The sequence below is a fragment of the Podarcis liolepis genome (genome assembly GCF_965112155.1).
Source record: "Podarcis liolepis genome assembly, chromosome: 8".
Classification (NCBI taxonomy): domain Eukaryota; kingdom Metazoa; phylum Chordata; class Lepidosauria; order Squamata; family Lacertidae; genus Podarcis; species Podarcis liolepis.
The window spans coordinates 43,661,100-43,681,741 of record NC_139560.1 but is presented as its reverse complement, the minus strand read 5'-3'; the positions used below and the strand labels follow the sequence as shown (position 1 = coordinate 43,681,741).

General features: G+C 40.4%; 2 protein-coding genes across 5 annotated transcripts in view; one reads left to right on the top strand and one right to left on the bottom strand.

The window, feature by feature from the left end:
- CDH2 (cadherin 2) overlaps positions 1–20,642 on the bottom strand; it is a 125,604-nt gene that overhangs the window by 85,481 nt on the left and 19,481 nt on the right. The window lies entirely within an intron of this gene.
- Positions 964–5,223, top strand: LOC310713736 (uncharacterized protein). Its single transcript, XM_083518216.1, has 2 exons — positions 964–4,019; positions 4,339–5,223. The coding sequence occupies exon 1, from the start codon at positions 1,746–1,748 to the stop codon at positions 2,799–2,801; it is 1,056 nt and encodes a 351-aa protein (XP_083374342.1). The 5' UTR covers positions 964–1,745; the 3' UTR covers positions 2,802–4,019; positions 4,339–5,223.

The window sequence follows — 20,642 nt, the reverse complement described above, 5'->3', positions numbered from 1 at the left end:
ATGGTTTGTTTAACAAACTATGGGTTACTTCTCCATGGTTTGTTTTCCAAAGCTTGGTTTCTTTCTCAGTATCTCAGGCCCCATGCCTTTGTAGCTTGGTGAGCATCTGTGATGGGGCAGCCAAACAAGCAATGGATAAGCAAAGCTGCTGAGTGTGGATGTAATGGCAAATCATAGTAAAAACAAAAAACCCACACATGCCATGTTTTGCAAACCAATAACAAACCAGTTTCACATTATGGTTTGTTGGCAGAAAATAAATCATGGTTAGTCTAATGGGCTGGGTTCACATGTTGAAATAAATACCATTGAGGATGGAGGGAGCTAGGTTTCAATCTGAGAAAGGGACAAAGGGTGTGTTAATCATTCACTATTATTTATGCTGTGATGTTTAAAAATGCATTTCTTTTAAAAAAATATTTCATCATAACTTATTCTTTCACATTCATTTATCTTAGGTTCTACATGAGTCTGAAAATGTTCAGTGCCCTTATGTAACTTCAGCTGCAGGGATATCTTGTATGACATTCAGTAATAGATTTAGCAAACACACTTGGTCAATATGCATTTTATCCCTGCACTGTCTATCATAGGCAATTGCTCTAATCTGACACTGTAACTTTCCAGCTTTCCTTATTCTCTACCCAACTCTGCAACCACATCATCGGAACATAATAAGCTAGAACCATTTTATACCATGATTAGAAACTGACACTTGTCTGAAGAACACCACAAGGCGAATTTTAATCAGTAAGAATAACTAATACGTCAGCTAGGATAGTTGTCAGGATGACCAATAGAAAAGTTAAAGTTAAAGGGAGCCGGCATTTCCGTTGCGCCACAAGTGGTTTAGTCAAGCTGGCCACATGACCCTGAAAGCTGCCTGTGGACAAATGCTGGCTCCCTCGACCTGAAAGCGAGATGAACGCCACAACCCCATCGTTGCCTTTGACTGGGGTCCTGTGGGAAAATGATTGCTTGTACATGAGAGCATGAGCAAAGTTCTTATTGTTACAGGGTGATTTCATAGCTAGAAGCATCCTTGGAGCATGAACAGCGCGTGAACAGCTCGTGCTGTCCCATATGATTGGCTAACGTAGCATGGCCTGATCGCTCGCATGGTCTAGTACGAAGGTCTTTATCTGCTGGCTAGAACAAATTGCTTGGCTTGTATTTTTTGTATCTTTCTATTTCACACAATAAAAGCTGTGCTGCATTAGCCCTAGGAGGAGCCATATTTCGGAACCTATCATGGTGTGAGACTGATTTTTCTTTGGATGCCGAGCTGTAACTCGACAATTGGTGCCCCGTGTGACTGCCTTCGGACTTCACGTTGTTTTTCATTATTCAGCACTCACCAACACGTCGTTCATCCACGTAGTGGATCCCTGGTGAGTGCTCCCGTGTGACTGCCTTCGGACTTCACGTTGTTTTTCATTATTCAGCACTCACCAACACGTCGTTCATCCACGTAGTGGATCCCTGGTGAGTGCTCCCGTGTGATTTCTTTCGGACTTCATGCTGTTTTACAACGTTCAGCCTCACCTAGCCCGGCAGGGCTGCAGACGTGTCGTTCATCCACGTAGTGGATCCCCGGTGAGAGCTCCCGTGTGAATGTGATTCTGGACTACGTTACGGACTTATCAGCACTTATCTCCGCCCGGACAGGGCAAAAGGCGCCTCCCTCATCCTCCTACGGATCCCTCCGGTAAGTGCTCCCTGCTCTTTTTGCAACTCTTGCAATCATGGGAAAATCTCTCTCTGCACCACAGAAAAATTTTTTTAAAGACCTTAAATTCCTTTTGGCCAGTAACAACCTTGCTGTTCGGAAAGCTGACCTTAAGTCCCTTATAAAAGCCCTGGACACTCACTGCCCCTGGTTCCCCCAGGACGGAAATTGGGAGTTAGACGATTGGAAAAAAATTGGACACTTCTTTCAAAATCATCCTCAGATTGATGTCAAGGTTTTGCACGCCTGGGGTAACGTCTACAAAGCTATGTCGTGCTTAACTCCTTCAAACATTCTTCTGGCTGCGGCAACAGCTTCTTCGCCCGCCCCCCCGGCTCACGCTTTGCCTGCCTCAAACCTACCTCCTAAACCGCCGGACATTCTCTCTTCGGCTCCTCCTGTCACTCCCCTGCATTCTTCAAATTCTGCAGCACCCCCCGCTCTTCCACCTCCTCCGCCCAAGGCATTTGGCACCGCTCCTACCATTCCTCTTCAAAAATCTCTCCGTGCCACCGCTCCGTTGCTGCCTTTTGATTCTGATACTCCAAATCTCTTTCCTGTGATTGCTCCTGCACCCCCAGCCCCCGTCATGCTGACCCAAACTGATGTTCTCGATGGGCTGACGGGAGGAGGCAATTTTCTTACTGCTGCCCAACAGCTAACTCTCCATCCTCAGTATTGGGAGGCCACTACAGCCTCAGCCCAAGAGGCTCTGGCCTCTGTCCCTGATGACAGGAATGAGCGCAATGGCCGGTGGGGGAGCATCAGACAGGGCCCTGCAAAGCCCTATGGACAATTTGTTGATCGCTTGTATAATACCTTCAAGCGGCAAGTTCAGGACCTGGCAGCACAAGAACTGATTGTACGCCAGCTTGCGTTTGCTAATGGAAATGAGGACTGTAAGCAAGCACTGCGCCCTCTAATGGCAACATCAAATATAGCCATTGCTGATATGCTTAAAGCCTGCCAGTCAGTGGGCACTGCTAGCCACGGCCTGCTAGCCACGGCCTTGTCCTCCGCCGTGTCCCAAAATCCTGCAAAGGAAAAAACCTGTTGGATTGACAGTGGCTAAGGAGAAAATCCAGCGGACCTTACCTATTACGTGCCTGGGACACAAGCTGACAGCATCTGCAGCCATTCCAGTCACGCCTCAACTACAGTTCCCTGATCATCTTAAACTGGTGGATTTACAACAAATTCTTGGACAGCTGAATTGGATAAAGAGTTATTTGGACCTGCCCACCTCCACTCTGTCTCCACTATTTTCTGCCCTTAAAGTACACAAGAATCCAGCGGACAAGATCACAATCACCTCTGCAATGGAAGAGGCTCTTCCACAGCTGTTCCAGTGTTTCCTGGCACGCTGAAAGGCCATCTTCATCCCTACTGCATTGGCCCCCCTTTTCCCTGGGAAGCCACTTCAACCACCAAACATCATTACAGTTTTGCTGCCTCCCAATAGCGACCATCCCATCTGTGTCATCACGCTTCATTGGGCTTGGACTTTTGACTCAGCAGTACAAGGAGCAATACATCAGACTTATTTACAGCAAATGGGCTCCTGTATCTGCAGAAATGGTTGTGTGACTTCTTCTGGATTGTGGTTTTTACATGCCAATAATCGAGCCACGAAATATCACACAGGTTGCTTGGAAGTGGCCATTGGACTAATTTACCATTCTCATCCTTATTGGCATCGCTTGGATTTTACCCCCCAGATCTCTTTTTTTTTTCCTCCTCCCTCAGGAGTCCTGCCTTATGATGTGTTCCCCTGAGCATGTACAGAGGGCTGTCTTGGAACTATTGTGGACTCTTGGCAAGGGAGGGGGTGAAGGGATTTCAGTGTGTTCCAGTTGTTTCATTTTTGTGCTTTGGCATGGTTCCCGGACAGAAAGCAACTTGCAATATGGTTTTTTAACAAGGCCCACGAATACAATGGGCTCTGTTCTCGACCTTGTTGCAATCTTTTTAGTTACAGCAAGCGGAATATGCTTGGCTAGTGCCATTTAGCTGCTGAGAAAAATGATTTTAAAAAGCTTCTTGAAGCTTTGAGCTTTTTTTTGGTGGTGGTATTCTAGTATTCCAGTAAATGCTTCATTTAAGATTAGCAATAATATGAAGGACAATCGCATAAGTTTACCTCCTGTAGTTCTATCGCTCGTAGAATTGGCTCCCTATTGTTTTCATTTTAATCACAATAGCAAAAAAATTTTAGGTCATTATCCATATTGTAATTGGACATATGAATACATTAATGGATCTTCTTGTTTTCTTAATGTTACTACCATGAGTGGCAGACCAAAGGTTTTAATTAATAATGTCACAACTTACATGACCTATGAACAACAAGCTGCGTGTAGAGACTTTTATGTTTGGTTCGACTGGATGAGAAAGAGCAGCAGAACTACATGTTTGCTTCAATCTGATTTATGGTTATTTTGTGGCACACGTGCCTACAAAGAAATCCCCTCTGCTTTTTCTGGTACCTGCACGTTAGGTATAGTAGTACCCTTGGTGTATAAAATAGATAAGCTCCCAGCGGTCCGTTTGCGTAACAGAAGGGAAGTACAATCACCTATTTCTCAATATACAGGGACAGCCATTTCTAGGTCTCTTCTGCCTTCTTTAGGTGCAGCCATGAATTACCGTGATTTGCATAAATTGGCAAACTGGACAGAAAATTTGTTTAATTCCACCATTTTGGCTTTAAAAATGATTAACAAAGAAATATCAGAAATAAGAAATGTAGTTCTTCAACATCATTATGCTTTAGATGTGATCCTTGCTTCTAAAGGTGGAATTTGTGCCTTAATTCATTCTCATTGCTGCATGTATATAACTGATCAATCAACCAATATCTCTGCTACTATTGATCATATGGAACAAATGATAGCCCATAATCCTTTGAATCCACCTGAAGGTTTTGATCCATGGGAGTGGTTATCTTCTTGGTTACCTAATGGATTATGGTTAAGAAAAATATTATTGATTGTAATTGCATGTATTGCTGGCTTCATTATGGTGTGTTGTTGCATTCAATGCATACCCTCTTTGATTTCCCAATGCACTGCATGGTGGTACCGACCACGGCCCACCACAGGGGTTACAAGAGGAATTTATGTTGCAAAGTGCAGACGCTTAGGCAATGAAGTGTACGATTTGGACTAATGGTCCCTCTTTTCCTCTAATAATATAAACAAGAAAAGGGGACATGTGGGAAAATGATTGCTTGTACATGAGAGCATGAGCAAAGTTCTTATTGTTACAGGGTGATTTCATAGCTAGAAGCATCCTTGGAGCATGAACAGCGCGTGAACAGCTCGTGCTGTCCCATATGATTGGCTAACGTAGCATGGCCTGATCGCTCGCATGGTCTAGTACGAAGGTCTTTATCTGCTGGCTAGAACAAATTGCTTGGCTTGTATTTTTTGTATCTTTCTATTTCACACAATAAAAGCTGTGCTGCATTAGCCCTAGGAGGAGCCATATTTCGGAACCTATCATGGTGTGAGACTGATTTTTCTTTGGATGCCGAGCTGTAACTCGACAGGGTCCAGGGGTCCTTTACCTTTACTAGAAAAAACTTCAAATAAATATTCAAATAATTCATCCTAAGTTCTTCTTTTCCTGTTAAGACCTTCCAGAGAGTTCCCCTTCGATCCTAAGGTGCTACTAAGTGAGTAAAAGACACTTCTGTTTGAGGAGGTGAGATTTCTGCCAATTCCTTTCCTGCTGCACTACATGTTATTGTGTAGCTAAAGGTCCCCCAACCCCCAGGAGCATATTTTAAAGTGGTTCAGGGGGCTATGGAGGAAAGTGGAAAGGTGCACAGAACGGGTGTCTGTATGTTCCTTTTAAGCATCAATGTTGGCTACTGCTGGTTGTGGCATGCATAGCTATTGAGCACCATGTGGGGTAGGGTGGACTTTTCTTCCAGATTTCACTGTAACATAAGCTATCACAAAACTGTTTTGGGTGCATTAATCAATATACCTTCTGAACTGCTTTCAAATCTGGCATTAGTGCACTTTTCTCTCTCAACAGCCTATCATAGAATGTTTGACAGGACTTCATGACATGCCCAAAAAGTGGGGATAGGTTAAACAGAGATGGGAACTGCTTTTGGAATACCTTGCAGCAGTAGTGGATTAATCCTTTCCTAGTACTTGCAAAAAAATAATGCCTCTACTTGTGTACATGAAAGAGCAAGGCGGAACAAGAAAACCAGTGGGGAGATCAGTTTCTCTACCCTGTCCAAGATAATGATACTTAAAAGCAAAGGGTTTTCGGGAGAAGCAAAAATGCAAAGGGTCACACTGCTGCTCCATCCAGAGCAGTAGTTATGGGCTGCTTCTCCCGTGACGAGGATCTGTTGAAGGGCCTGAGATAGTTTGCTCCCTTGGTCCCACCAGGCTTCATCTTCCTTGGTTCTTAATGGAGTCATGCTTTAATGTCTAGAGGAGTATGGCTGTTCTACCTCCCTCCCCAGCCCACCCAATTACTTCTGGAGGTCCCCTAGCTGTTCTATTGTTTTGTTCTGACTACTCAGAAGTATGGCTGTCACAAGAGAATCTAATCCCTCTTGGCTGTGTGGGCCACTGTGTGTAAACTTGTGGGCCATGACACATCAGCAGGGGTGGGTAAGTGGCACCACCATAATCCAGTAGGAGGCTGGGGCTGGCAGCTGGCCAGACACATGGTCCGTTATACATGAAGCTAGAGAGAGGGAGAATTGCAGAAAGATGAATCTAAGGATGCATTTGCAGCACATCACGTCTCATCATCCAATTACTCAACACTGATTGAAAGGTTCGGAGTTCATCACATGAATTGCCAGAACAGAGAAGAGCACTGTGAACTATGCTAAGTTATATTATCTCTCCCTGAAATGTTTCATTGCACAGGCAAGCTAGAACAAGACATTACAATGATCAAATGACGAACATGCATGTGTGAACTCAGCTTTTGTGATGCTGTATTTTTTTCCAGGAGTTCTAAGGAGTTAGACAGCTTTAGCAGATGAGTTCACATTTCCATACTTAATGGGCCTCATTCCAGCCTAAACGGAAGTAAGAGTGGCTGGAAGTGATAACCAGAAGATACAAATCTCTCTGTCAACAGCGCTCCAGTTCTTCTTGCAAATATCCTTAAAGATGGGCTTATTTGAAAATGATATAAAAGTATTTACATGGCACTTTGATTCCGATTCCAAAAGAGGAATACAGTCTTGTGTGTGATACAAAGCATTTTTAAGTATGAATGTGTGGATGTTAGAATTAATTCCAAGTTCAGTTTTCACTTTTGTGCTGACTAAAGACTACAGGGCCCAGTCAGTAATGAGCTCTTACAATTTTCTGCACTGTCTAGGATTCTAAGAAGTTAAAACCAAAATAGTGCTCCTAATGAAAGCTAAGCAATATAACCTAATGGATATTGATGGATTGTATTATTATGTAGCTGATCAACCTTATTCATTCACGCCACCATTTGCTGCAACCTGCAAGAAACATCAAATTATTTGGACCTTTAGTGAAATAATTTACTGTACAGCAATTTACCAAGATAGTGTTACACCACCCCAAATCTCTGCCAAGCGGTAGCAAGATTCCAGGGAGTTCTAGCTGCTCACCCAAAATCAAGGCACAGCAGAGACTAGTCTCTTTAAGAAATATGGTTTCTTTTACACATATTTAAAGCTAAAGCCTTTAATGGAGGGGGGGGCAGAACATTACACCTGAAGAGCATCCCTCGTTGCTCCTCTCATAGCTTCAGCAAGTTTGGTGTTAAGCAGCAGCCAGTTACGACCTCTGGCCTCTGAGTCTAAAGTAGTACTACACAGATGCACCTCAGTGAGGGCTAGGCCAGTGAGATTTCTCTTTCAGATGGTATGGATACAGTTCAGTGAGAGAGGAAATTCAAGGATTTATGCAGAACACATCAGAAGCAGCCTCTGGAATATCCCTTCCTACAACAAGATAACCTGCATACACAAAAATTTTCTGAAGTACAGGTGGCAACCATTTTAAGTGCATCCAATTAATGTGCAATGGCCGACACGTGGGTCCTTTTGGACCCAGAAGAAGGCAGAATGGGGGTGTAACGGGGAGCACTTATACATGTTCTGCCGACACACGCACGGCCAGGAATGAAACCCCCATGTGAAATGGTCACTGCCTGTACAAAAATGAATGATCTTTTCTGCTATCTGCCAATCACCCATTTTTCAGCTATCTGCCAATCACCCATTCCCACCACCCTTCTGAGTAATACCCCTCCCCACCTTCTCACTATATAGAAGGATCTGGCAACTTCTGTTTCAGTGTATCTGAAGAAGTGTGCTTGCACACGAAAGCTCATACCAAGAACTAACTTAGTTGGTCTTTAAGGTGCTACTGGAAGGAATTTTTTTGTTTTGATCTTTTCTGAATAATGCAAAGAGAAGTAACAGTGTTTTCCTGTATCTAAATTAATTCACAGAGAGGAGATTCACTGCTGGCCACATGACCCAGAAAGCTGTCTGTGGATAAACGCCGGCTCCCTTGGCCTGAAAAACAAGATGTGCACCGTACCGCACAGTCACTTTTGACTGGACTTCACCGTCCAGGGGTCCTTTACCTTATTTACCTTTATCTATAAACAAGCCCCTGATGGAGCAGTCAGAGATAGGGATAACATCCCTGCCCTGGAATCCCAGCATATGCCACATTTGCATTTCTTCTGTAAAGTGTATTAGGAAGAGACACAGCAACTGCCCCAAGGCCACCAAATGAATTTCACGACACTCTTCATGTAGATTAGATAAAATCTTGGAAGTTAAGGGCACCAGTGGCTAATAGCTATGTTCTACTTCCAGTGAGGGAGGCAGCATGTCTCTAAATACAAGTTGCCAGGACTCAGAAAAGTGGAGAGTGCTGCTGCACTCATGTCCAGCTTTCAGGATTCCCACAGGCAACTGGTTGGTTGCTACGAAAACAGGATCCTGCACTCAATTGACTTTTGGCCCAATATTCTTATTTTCACTGGCTTTCTCAATGAGCATAAATGACATTATGCAAAAGAAAACCTTTGGATTCAGCCTTGAAAGGGAAATTATCATCTATGCTAGCAACTATCATTAGAACTTTGTACATGGTCTGGTCCAATGTACCTGAAAAAACTCATTTCCTTTCCAGCTCCAGGTAACACCCCACTTTTAATTATTAATTACATCTGCTAGGACACAGTGCAGGATATTTTTCATTGTGATTCCACAACTATGGAACTCCACTGCCCAGAAGTGCCATGAAATGATGAATGACAGCATTGAGGAGGCAGGTGTAAAACATTCTGTTTTCACAGGCATTTACTGTGGTTTCTTTTGAAATGTTTTGGATATACTTTGAAATTCTTGGCTAATCTTGGTCTTTTTTATAGCCCATGTCTTTCATTGTCACTTCTAGTTTATCACCATTATCTGTGCTGACTTTGATTTAGTGTAAGCTGCCTTGAGTTGTATAGAAAAGTGAGGTATCAATAAAAAGTATGATAAATGTTAGAAACTAAAACTTGAAACACCAAACCATGAACTTAGAATTGTTTCCTTGTTGTTTGCAAGAACTTTACAATACTGTGCTGATTTTATGAGAACACGAAGACAAAAGGCAGACAGAGGCACTGAATTCAAATGAGAAACAGTTTTAAGTATAAATGTCAGGGAACTGTTTATTCTTCTCCTTTTTAATTCCAGAAGTATAGAGTTCTGAATTTTCAAGTCGCATATTTAAGCCAGAACACTTGTCAATGAAAAAAAAAAAGTTGGAGAGAGGAGAGAGAAAATAAATAGATGTCACATTAAATTAATGTTTGTTTCCATCACTGGAAACATTATTTAAATAATCAGTTTAGGAAATTAAAACTATTGGCAGTAGCAACAGTGTACAGAGAGATGACCCCTCTAGCCACAGATGTCAGCTTTGGCTTTGGGATCAGAAACTGCCTATGGGCTCTCTGAAAGCTTATAGCCAACAGGTTTATTACAAGTCAAGGACAAATTAAAATAACAACAAACCAAATACTTCACCCAACAGTAGAAAGAAACTATTGGAACACCTCTAGCGAGTATTTGAATGGTGCCTTTGCACATCCATTCCCAGAAAATTACATTATTTCACTAAGTTGAAAATTTGGGAGGAACTGAAAGTGAACGTAGGTTAAACATTGCCACGTATCAAAACAAGAAAGAGTACACATGACTTATTTGATGAGAAAAAGGTTTTAGGATGAAACTGTTTATTTATTTATTTACTTACTTTGGGTACGCATTTGTAGAGTGTCACAACAGCTCTATGTTTAAAAGGCCAGAAATGCAATGACTCATCAGAAAATTGCCAGAAAATAGTTATGTGCTACTGAAAAAACTTTTAAAAAGGAACTTGCATGTGGCAAGAGGGCCCACAGAAGAATGTGCAATTTTCGGTTTAGCAGTGGCTTTCCCCAAACCAGTGAGATACTTCTCAAAAAGGATTTTATGAGTTCAGCAGGCTTTTTGCTCACTTTTGCCCAACAGCAGCTTCCTTGCACAGCATCAAAAGGTTCCATGTGCTGTTTCTTATGATGTCCACCCAGCATGTGCTATTCTGTGTGGTGTCAGCCTGTATTTTGAATAGAACCAAACTCCTGATTCTAGATCACACAGGCAAAGAAATGCATTAATTTTCCTCAATGCATTGTGACACCAGTCATCACTCTCATATTCCTTGCACTATCACACAAACATATAACCTTAATAGTAAATGCCTTATTCACAAAGCCTTACTGATTACTTTTGTTAAGCACGTGAGATTAGAAGGTGCTTTTGATTCGACTTATCAATAACAACACAGAGCGATAAGACACACTCTGTATGGTATACAGAGGCTAAGGTGGACCTAAAACACCATAAACCATTATGCCAAACAAAACTATTCTCCCTCTATGTCATTAATGTCATGCAAATTAGTATGGATAGATTACAGAATATCAGCGTGTTGGACTATAACTGCAATTACATTCACAAGGTAAGAAAAAAGGAGAGTTGAAATTAAATGTGGCTTTCTTGTATTTCATACCACGTGTTAATTAACTGTCAAACAGCAGTGACATATGCATTTATTATAATGTAACAGTAGAGGGAAGTACATCTTGTTAGCATATTAGGTGACCATCTCAACACTGTTGCATATTCATATGGCAATAAAATGAACACTCCTTTCACTAAGAGGCAGCAAAGTAATTTCATACTGAATTATCACATAAAACCTTTCTTTAAGTCCAACCAGCCTATTGCCACATTCTTCTCAGGTATCTTCCAGCGTCTTCTATAATAAATTTTACACCGACATTGAGCTCCAGGAACAATCATTCTTTGCATTTTAAGGGGATTTGGAAAACATAGTTTCCTTTGTAATAAATAAAAGTGATGCACTTGGATTCTCTTGATCCAAATATCCATGGGGACATAAAACCCTCCCGCAGATAACAGGTGGACATGTAGTACACAGAGAGGTCAGAAAACAAGTTGAAAAAGAAGAACGAAGGATCCTGTCATGACCTGAGAACCACAAGCAATCATGACATGGAGTCAGAGGCTGTAGAATAACCAGCTGAGAAGCCAAACTGGGTAACTGATTCTGAGCCTGGGATTGAAAACCAGGTGCCCCTAAATCCGGGGCAGGCGCACGCTGAACCAGATGCCATGGTACCAAGGTGCATATAGCCAGAGTTGAGACCCTCACAGTCACCTTCCCCTGGGCGAGAGACTCAAGTGCCTCCTAACCTATCTGCTCAAGACATGGATCCAAAAGTTAAAATAAAATTTTTTTCCTTCCTGTAGCACCTTAAAGACCAACTAACTTAGTTGGTCTTTAAGGTGCTACAGGAAGGAAATTTTTTTTATTTTGACTATGGCAGACCAACGCGGCTACCCATCTGTAACTGGATCCAAAAGTTAATTAGGCATTGAACTGGAGGACTCCTAACCATGCCACCCATTCCCTCAGGTAACAACCACCAGCTTATTATGACTATTATTCCGGAAATAAGGTCATAGGAGAAACAGTGTTAACAATGCTATCTGAAGAAGTGTGCATGCACACGAAAGCTCATACCAGTAACAAACTTAGTTGGTCTCTAAGGTACTGCTGGAAGGAATTTTTTTATTTTGTTTTAACAATGCTACAGTTAGGGCTGAACTCCAGATTAATACTGTATTTTTCCGTGTATAAGATGCCCCCATGTATAAGACGCCCCTTACTTTTGGGGACTCAAAATTTAGAAAATGGGCATATGCACTATTCGTGTATAAGACGCCCCCAGATTTTTAAATGTATTTTAAAGTTTTTAAAAAACCTAGTCTTATATACGGAAAAGTATGATACTTTACTTTTAAATTAGGCATTGGCTCCATTGCATTGCAACAGCGACTGAAGCTCATCTTACAAACTTTACATCAAAAACATGCCTAGAATATGGGGTTATATTAAAAGTCAATGCTCTTCCCTCAAGTATGCATTTTAATTTCAAAATGGATTTTTCAAAAAAAGGATTTATAATACCCTGTCAACATAACAAAGGCAAGAACTCTGAAGCAAGTAGGATTTCATGGGCTTATATGGAAAGGCATGTATGTATCTTGCAAAAGAAAAGTCATAAAAATGAAAGTTCATTTCCTAGGGCACTTCAAGTGGATTTCTAAAGGGGATTTCTAAAACTGGAGAAGAAGAAAAATAAAAGTGCAGTCCAATCCTTATATAATACAAAAAATATTCACTATAATGTTTGCTGTACTTTATAACACAGAAACAGACACCTTCCTATCCCCTGCAGTGATCCTTAGCAGGGAATTGGAGCACAGACTTCATTACATCTAATCGATCTTACTAAACAAAGGGATCTGAATTTATTGATCTAGTCCAACTAAACCCTGAACTGTTTGCCAGATCATGCATGATATGCAGTTCTGGCTTACTCAACAAGAAAGTAACACAACACTTTTTTCTTTCTTTTGCCCTTAGTCAAACCCCGGTGCGTTGTTTTTTTAATATAAAGTCAGTGAAAGATGGAGTGCATCATTAAAAACCGTGCTGGCCTAAGCTCAGGCTTTAATTTAATAAAATGCCTACATTCTGCCTCACAAAATGTCTGTTTCCAGTACTCTACAACTGTGGTCAAGATTCCAGTGGCAATTATACATTTTATTCTGCTCAACAGCAGAGAAAGTGTCCTCTATATTTCATGACAGGTGTAATTACCTTAAAAAAAAAAAGCTCCTAGCAACATAGTTGTGAAGAGTGCCTCTTCCAAAATAGTACCAGGCTCTATCTTGTATTGGGACCAATCTATGTCAGGAGCTGGAAGAGAAGAGTTGCTACTAATACACTAGCAATGTACTACCCTTGCCCATCCTTTTCCCTCTATAAAGCAATCATGTGAGGCAGGAGATATAAAATGCATGTGAAACAGGGAGCAAAAATGGCATACTTCACAGGTCCCTAAAAATAATTGCTGGGTATCCATAATGTGTGGACCCCTGCCCCTTTCTCTTCAGTCTATGTATCCATTGTGGTGGCTTACAAGAAGAGAATTACGTAAGTCAAGAAAATGTGGTGGTCTACAATGAACCTGAAAACCAGAATACTGTAGTGGTTCACAACACAACATAAAACGAAAGAGAAATTAACTGGTATTGCTTTTCATATGGGAGAGAAGTCAATTCTCACTTGCAGCATGCCACCCAACTCTGAGTGGTACAAGAATTCAGGGGTTCCAGGCGCTTACTCAAGAGTTCGGTTTCCTCAGAGTGAAGGACAGTGGAGACTTTTCTTTCTTTCTTTCTTTCTTTCTTTCTTTCTTTCTTTCTTTCTTTCTTTCTTTCTCTTGCCACCCTTGGGCCAGTCCACTTAATCTCCTGTCCCAAGATGCTGATCATAATCCAACCACAAATCTTTATATTGGAGCACTTTTTCCACAATCAGCTGGCCCAGTTCACCCAAAAAGACGACCAGGATTGCCCCTCTAAGCTTACTCCAAATAAATCTCATGGGCCCAAACAAATACAAGTAACCCTCCCAGTGGCTCTTGCCCCCAAAACTCATGGGACTCTGAGTGACCCTGGCTGCTGGGGCCTGCTTAAGGGATGAACCTAGTATAGGGACATGAAAGGTCATTACTGGGTTTTATTTCACTCAACTCAGCAGATGCTGGCTGCCTCCCTGGTGCATGTACACAGAGCTCCAGCTTTGCCTTCGGGTTTTCCTCTGCCACCATTTCCTCAGGCGCTGGTGCACAAATTCCTGCTGCTGCTCCTCTTCTTCTGGCATCTCCACAGGCACTGATTCCTCTCGCTCATGCATGCACACACACACGGAGTGAAGAGCTCTATAAACAACAGATCTTCATCTCCATCCTCTGAGGCACTTTCCTCCTGCACTCCTCCTTCCACAGCACTCTCCCAAGGGGTAGAGAAACAAATTAGAAGCAGCTCCTCAGCCTGCTCACTCTTCTCCCAACACACTTTCCACCTCCTTCACAAGGCCTTTCCTCCTGCACCACTCCCCTCTTCCACAGCAGGCTCCCAGTGAATAGAAAAATCAATCAGAAGAAGCAGCACCTCAGCTTCTGCCGGCTTGCCCTTCTCCAAGGCATTGTCTTCCCCCTTGCCTTCAGCTACTGACTGCATCTCTTCACAGTCCCAGCCCCTTCCACTGCCCATCCACACTCTGGATTTCTTCGGCCACCCGCTCAACATGAGTGTCTTACAAGCTCAGCTCCTGGGTCACTTTCAACCCCCTGTAGCTGTTAATCTGGCAGGGCCCTCATCTCGCATGGAGTCATGCTTTCATATCCACAGAGGCTTCTCATCTACTCTACTTGAGGCTGCTCTATTTTATCAAACTGCTGGCTCAGCTGAAGCTCCTAGGTAGGATATTATGGATTTATATGGAAAACCATGTATATATCCTGCAAAATAAAAGGTCATAAAAATGGGCAAACCTCCACCATCCCCTTACATGCTGCTACTGATCTTAATACAACTTCCCAGGCAAGATAAGGTTCAGAAAGTTATAGCAGTTGGGGGGGGGGAGTTGGCGGGGAAACTGCTGGTGGGGAGGGCTTGTGGTGATGGGGAGGACAAGTGACAAATGGCCCTGCAAATATGGGGGGTGAGTCCAGTAATAATTCACGTGAACAGGCTTAATTTCTGTCTTCCTTACAGTCTGTATCAACATGAGAATACCCCTTATTTGTACCCAACCATCCATTAATCATCCCTAGTTGCATTCTACCCTTGCTTAAGAATTAAGATGGTTTACAATAACACATATATTGGTGATACACAACGATGAGCTATGTTCAGAACAACGAAGTCAAGTCGATTAGCGCAAACTGAATGACATCCAATCTTTTAACACAGTATTATTTAATTTAATGGATTCATTATGTTTTTAGTTACTGCTAGAATGTGGTTTTATTTTTGTATTATAATCTGTATTTTAAGACACTTTTTTTTAAAAAAACAACCCATTCAATAGGAAGTTCTAGTAATTTCTGTGTCTTTTGATGTTAAAGGATGACAAGTCAACAAAAGATCCCATTGTAAATCTAAATGATAGAACTGAACATATAATTATACACACAATGTGAAAACCAACAGTTTTACACAGAAATTTTGTGAACACATACTCTGGCTCTCCTACATTTTTGCTAAGATTATAATAAGCCAGTGATTCGTGAAAAATCTGCATATTTAAATAAAAGATTTTATTTTTAAAGCCACTATTCACAAGAGATTATGCCCCGAAATGCAAATTAGGCATTCCGTTTTGGCAACTATAACCATGATTTAAGGAGCCATTTGGCACCTACCTCATAAAAGTGAGTTTCTAATACTGCATGTCATAGAACACTACTGTTTCCTATTTTAGAAATGTTTTTAAATTAAAAACTTTGCAAGCAACTCGTATTGATATAAAGCAGTTAGGTGATTATTAATCATTGTTCACTCATCTGAATGAAACTCAAAAAAGCAATGATGTCTGTCTGCTTTCACAACACAAATTCACTTGGGCAACTGGATTTTTCTCTTCTTCCCTCTCCAGTCCCCATAAAATCTGCTCTAGAGGGTCCCCCAATCCTCTGGAACAGATCTAGGGGTGGGAAGAGGATTCCAAAGGGGTGGAGATAAAGGAGAAGTGCTGCTAAATTGAGTGGACACCCACTTACACTATGTGGAATCTTATGCTATAGCAACTTTTCTAGTATGTTAAAAAAGCATTACAATAACCGATTTGCAGTAACCCAAGCAATATGCATGGCAAATATTTGCAGGGCCACAGTTGTATCAAAGGTAAGCATGATGTTATAATTTTATTAATCGAAAGGACTGCACAAAAGCATATCAGAATCTATGATACAGATACCCAATATAGCCACTGGAACTGATGCAAGATTTCTGTGCAGGAATTCTTCATTGAACTGTATAGAATGTGGTGTTGAAATGGAAAACTTCTTCAATCTTGGGATACTTTTAGAACAATAAAACTGCATTAATTCCTAGCATACCACAAGAGTTGTGGGGGGGGGGGGATCCAACAGGTTATATGTGCTTGTGGAGCACATTTGCTATCAGCAATGAGAAAGCTGTCATAAGCGATACTTTGATGAGACAAACTTCCAGGCCTGATCATATGCTGTGGAAGTGATAAGAGCTGGAAAAAACCACTCCTGACCACCAATAGGATGCTGAGTAAAATTCCTTTCCCAAACAGAGTGATCAGTTAGATGCTTAGAATGCCAGAAAGCCCACCAGTGAAGTACCTAAGATAAAACATTTGACAGCACTTCACTATCAAGAAAGGAGTTTTTCTAACATCCATCTCCTTAACTTTTATTCACTGCTTTGCAAATTTCAGTTTTATCTCAAAAAGGAAGATCACTATATTTCTGTAGTAATTTTCAATGTACCTTATATTCAACACATTTTTTGTTTAATTCTGAAGGACTTATACCCGTACAAAATCTGAAAACAAATTATCTTTAATTTAAAACATGCTATTAAAAACATAGAAAGATTTATTAGAAACCATAAAATCACAAGGAGCAGCATAAAAACAAGAGACCTCATGTAGACAAAACAGATAAATTGAATTAAAGGTTCTAAGAAAATCAGTTCTTCTTCTGACGCCAAAATGACACTGGTGTAGGCACCAAGCAAGTCACCCTGGAGAAAGCGTCCTGCTTTGGGGGCACCACCACTGAGAAGGCTGCTTCCCTGGCAGGCACCTGCTGTACATACTTCAGATGGGAAAGGAATGTGGATAAAGCCTTAGTGGAGGATCTTAGAGGATCTTAGTGTAAGGAGAGGCACACATGGAGACAGGCAATCCTTCAAGGAACTGGTCCCAAAGTGTAAGGGGTTTTGGATAGCTATACCAGTCCTTGCAAATGAATCCAGAAATGAAACATAAGCCAGTGCACCTTATGAAGGTCATGTGAAGATTGTAAGTAGATGTAAACCATAAACTACCAGTAATCAAATTATAGATATGCAGACTTAAAACTCACAGATTCATTATTAAACAACAAAAAAGCTGGTTTTAGAGGTAAAATATCTGAGAACAAGCTACCAAGTCGAAAGCACAATGCCTGAAAGCCCAAGTATGCGTACTGAGAAGTAAGTCCCAACTTCAACTCTATAGAAATGTTTTAGGATCAGGATGTGAGTCAACTATAGAATCATTGCCCATTTTGTGTCTTCTAACTAGCAGCAAAGTTGAAAAAGAAGTTGTAAGCCTGAGAGAGGGGCTTGTCTTATTTTTGCTTTATGTAAAGCAAAGTATGTCCTTGTAGGCAATACAAATAATAATAATAAGGAAGATTGACATACGAGAAATAGGCAGAGTCATCCTTATGTGTTTAGTGAAAGGGGATTGGAAACGGTGGTCACCAGATTTCTATCTTTCTGCCCCTACTGGCAAGCCATTCAGAATTGCAGTAGTGTTTGAAACAGCTGTATTATTGTTTCATCTTCCAGCAACACCCCATCCACCAAGGAAATCTATTGATTCCCCCCGCCCTGGCAAAACAGTATGGCCTACATCTTTGCTTAAGCAACAGCCAGATTTTGGCTTTGTCTAAGAGTCTGCCTATTCTATTCTATTCTGCCTATTCTAAGAGTCTGCCTATTCTATTCTATTCTTGCTGTCTATTTTTCTCCCTGTCTATCTAGGCCTCCTGTAAGAGTTGCCACAGAACTGCTTTCTTTCAACAAATTATCTAATACTTACATGAGATGCTGTCTGGTAGAGCTCTTTGGGTGCGTTTTCTGTAACTGTTGCACTGCAACAGAGAACTGGGATTTGTGCACCCATAAACTGAATTAATGTGCAGCCCTATACATTTCTCAAAAGGAAGTCTCACTGAGTTCTATGGGACTTACCACCAGGTAAGTGCGTATAGGTTTGCAGACATATTGAGGAGACATGCAAAAGCAGCATCTGACACAGATCTCTAACATTTCACAGTGCAAGTATAACCTTAAGAGTTTTCTGTTTTGAAGGGAAACAAATTAGTGTTTCCCTAATGTGTTAAAATCCAACAAAAAGAACAGAAAACAAATGAAAAAAGTTTGGTCACTCTTTGAGTCTCTTGCCTCAGTCACTGTATTTTAATGCCGGCTAAGAGGATAATAAAACCTCTATACCTCAGGCAACTGACAGTATAGTAAAAAAAATCTTTAAAAAGCTTCAACCCTCACAGAAAATCCATAACAATTAAAGTGCAGAATTCAGATCTCGAGCTGGTGTAAATCTGGATATACGCCAACAATATCAAGGGAAATACAGGGTTCCGAATCTGGCCCACAGAGCTTTTCACCCTCAAAAGGGAGCACAACACAAAGCATGCTTAACTTCTATTGTCACATGCATCTAGTTTAATAACCAGAAAATGGGCTTTTGACAACAATAGTACTTCAAAATGACAGTGTAATTAAATTTTAAGTCAAAGCCATCCAATGATAGCCTGTACATTTATGTAAAACCAGCAAATGATATGCTTTCAAGCATGTCGGTACTTTCAAGAGAATTAACCATTAAAATAATTTGACTAAGGAAGTTGTAGTGAACAATACAAACAAACATGATGCCCCAGGAAGTTTTTTTTAAAAAAACTAATACACACAGATTCAAATAAAAAAGAAATTAAAAACTGTCTTGTAATATTCACTTTCTGTATATTGCAAATTAATTCCTGTGTTGTCTAGTGGTTGATATATACTCAGGGTAGACTTAACTGACTTTAATGTGTCTACTCTGAGTATAACCCAATGCCAGCCCCCTTCAAACTATGGCTTCATATTCTGGGTTGTGGCCAATAGTTATTCAGCCATGGTTACGTATGCAGATATAATGATTAATGTTAAGCTTTATGTCTGTATAATAGTAGAATATTAACTATTAGATGAGTAGCATATTGTGATTGTTTTCCCCTCTTTTTTATTTAAATTAAGATATTTCATTATTTGTCTTTACAATGTTATTATATACTGAAAGAATTTAACAAACACGTTGTGATTGTACTCCCTTGGGATCAGTGTAAATAATCTCAAAGTTCTTCTTGAAACAAAGATTTCACACTTTATCTGCAGTTCCTTTGTTCAGATCCTTCACAAACATTTTTCTCCACAGGGCAAGTAGGAATACCTCTAGAAGACTTGGAAGAGAAACTTTACCAAAGTGACAGCTCTTTTCTTTTAGGTAACAAATTACTAGCAGAAGTGTGTGGTACTTTTTGTGAACTAGTTACTTTTCTGGGCAAATTATCTGCAAGTCTTCTTAAGAGGGGGGATTATTTTATACTTACTCATATATGAATGTGAACAAAATCATCAGGAAACATTCTTTTGAAAACAGGGAAGAAACTGCTGTTTTGTCTATTATGATAGGTGTGAATTGCAGCTAATTGCACTACCAAATTGAACTCCAGCAATTCATAGTTAAAGATAGAAACAGCAACACAATTCCCAATATCAAGAAACTAGTTTTGAAGAATATTCCAAGTTGTCTTATCATTTTTGAAACCTACTGATTAGTGAACCAAATATATGGAATTTATTTCCTTGCTTTAAATGAATCAAGGAAGTACTTTATTAAAGTCAGGATTTAATAATCTAAAACCAATAAATTCCTCTTGCATTTGAGATTCAATTATTGTTATGAAAGCACTAGGAAGGTCTGTAAAAATATAATTATGAGCAGACACTGTTGAATAGAATACGTTAAATACAGAAGAAAGCTTTTGTTTCAAGGATCAGTTTGATTTGTGGCTCCATTTTTTTTAAAAAAAATCTTTTTCATTTATGTTAATGGCTTGATCTATGCAGCAATATTTGTAGAAGAAAGAAACAATGGATAGAATCAAATTAGTTTTTATTTAAGATAGATTTGAAACTCACTGAAACTAATCCTCTTGATCAGCGCCATAATTTCTAAATTAGCTGCAAAGTAATTTCTATGATATTCACAGCTTATAAAACAACAAAATTAATACATTTTTCTTACTCTGAGGCCCTCTACTGACAATTAAAATTCTCTCTCTCCCTCTCTCTTTGTATAGAAAAATCTGTCTAGCTGTAAAGTATTAGCAATATATTTCACACAATATATGTTTCTCACAGAACAGAAATAAATAAACAATTTTAATATTTTTGTGTTTCTTGAGATTTCTGCCAGCTTTTATGGCATTGAAGGCTGAAGAAATGGGAACCGCCTATCTTTTTGTTCTCATTCCGGTTATTATGCCATTTGGGGGAAAAGGATAGAGGGAATTTTTAAAAAGTAGGTAGCTTTCACAAATCATATGACAGCTTGGTAAAAGGCTTTCACATGTACAAAAAACA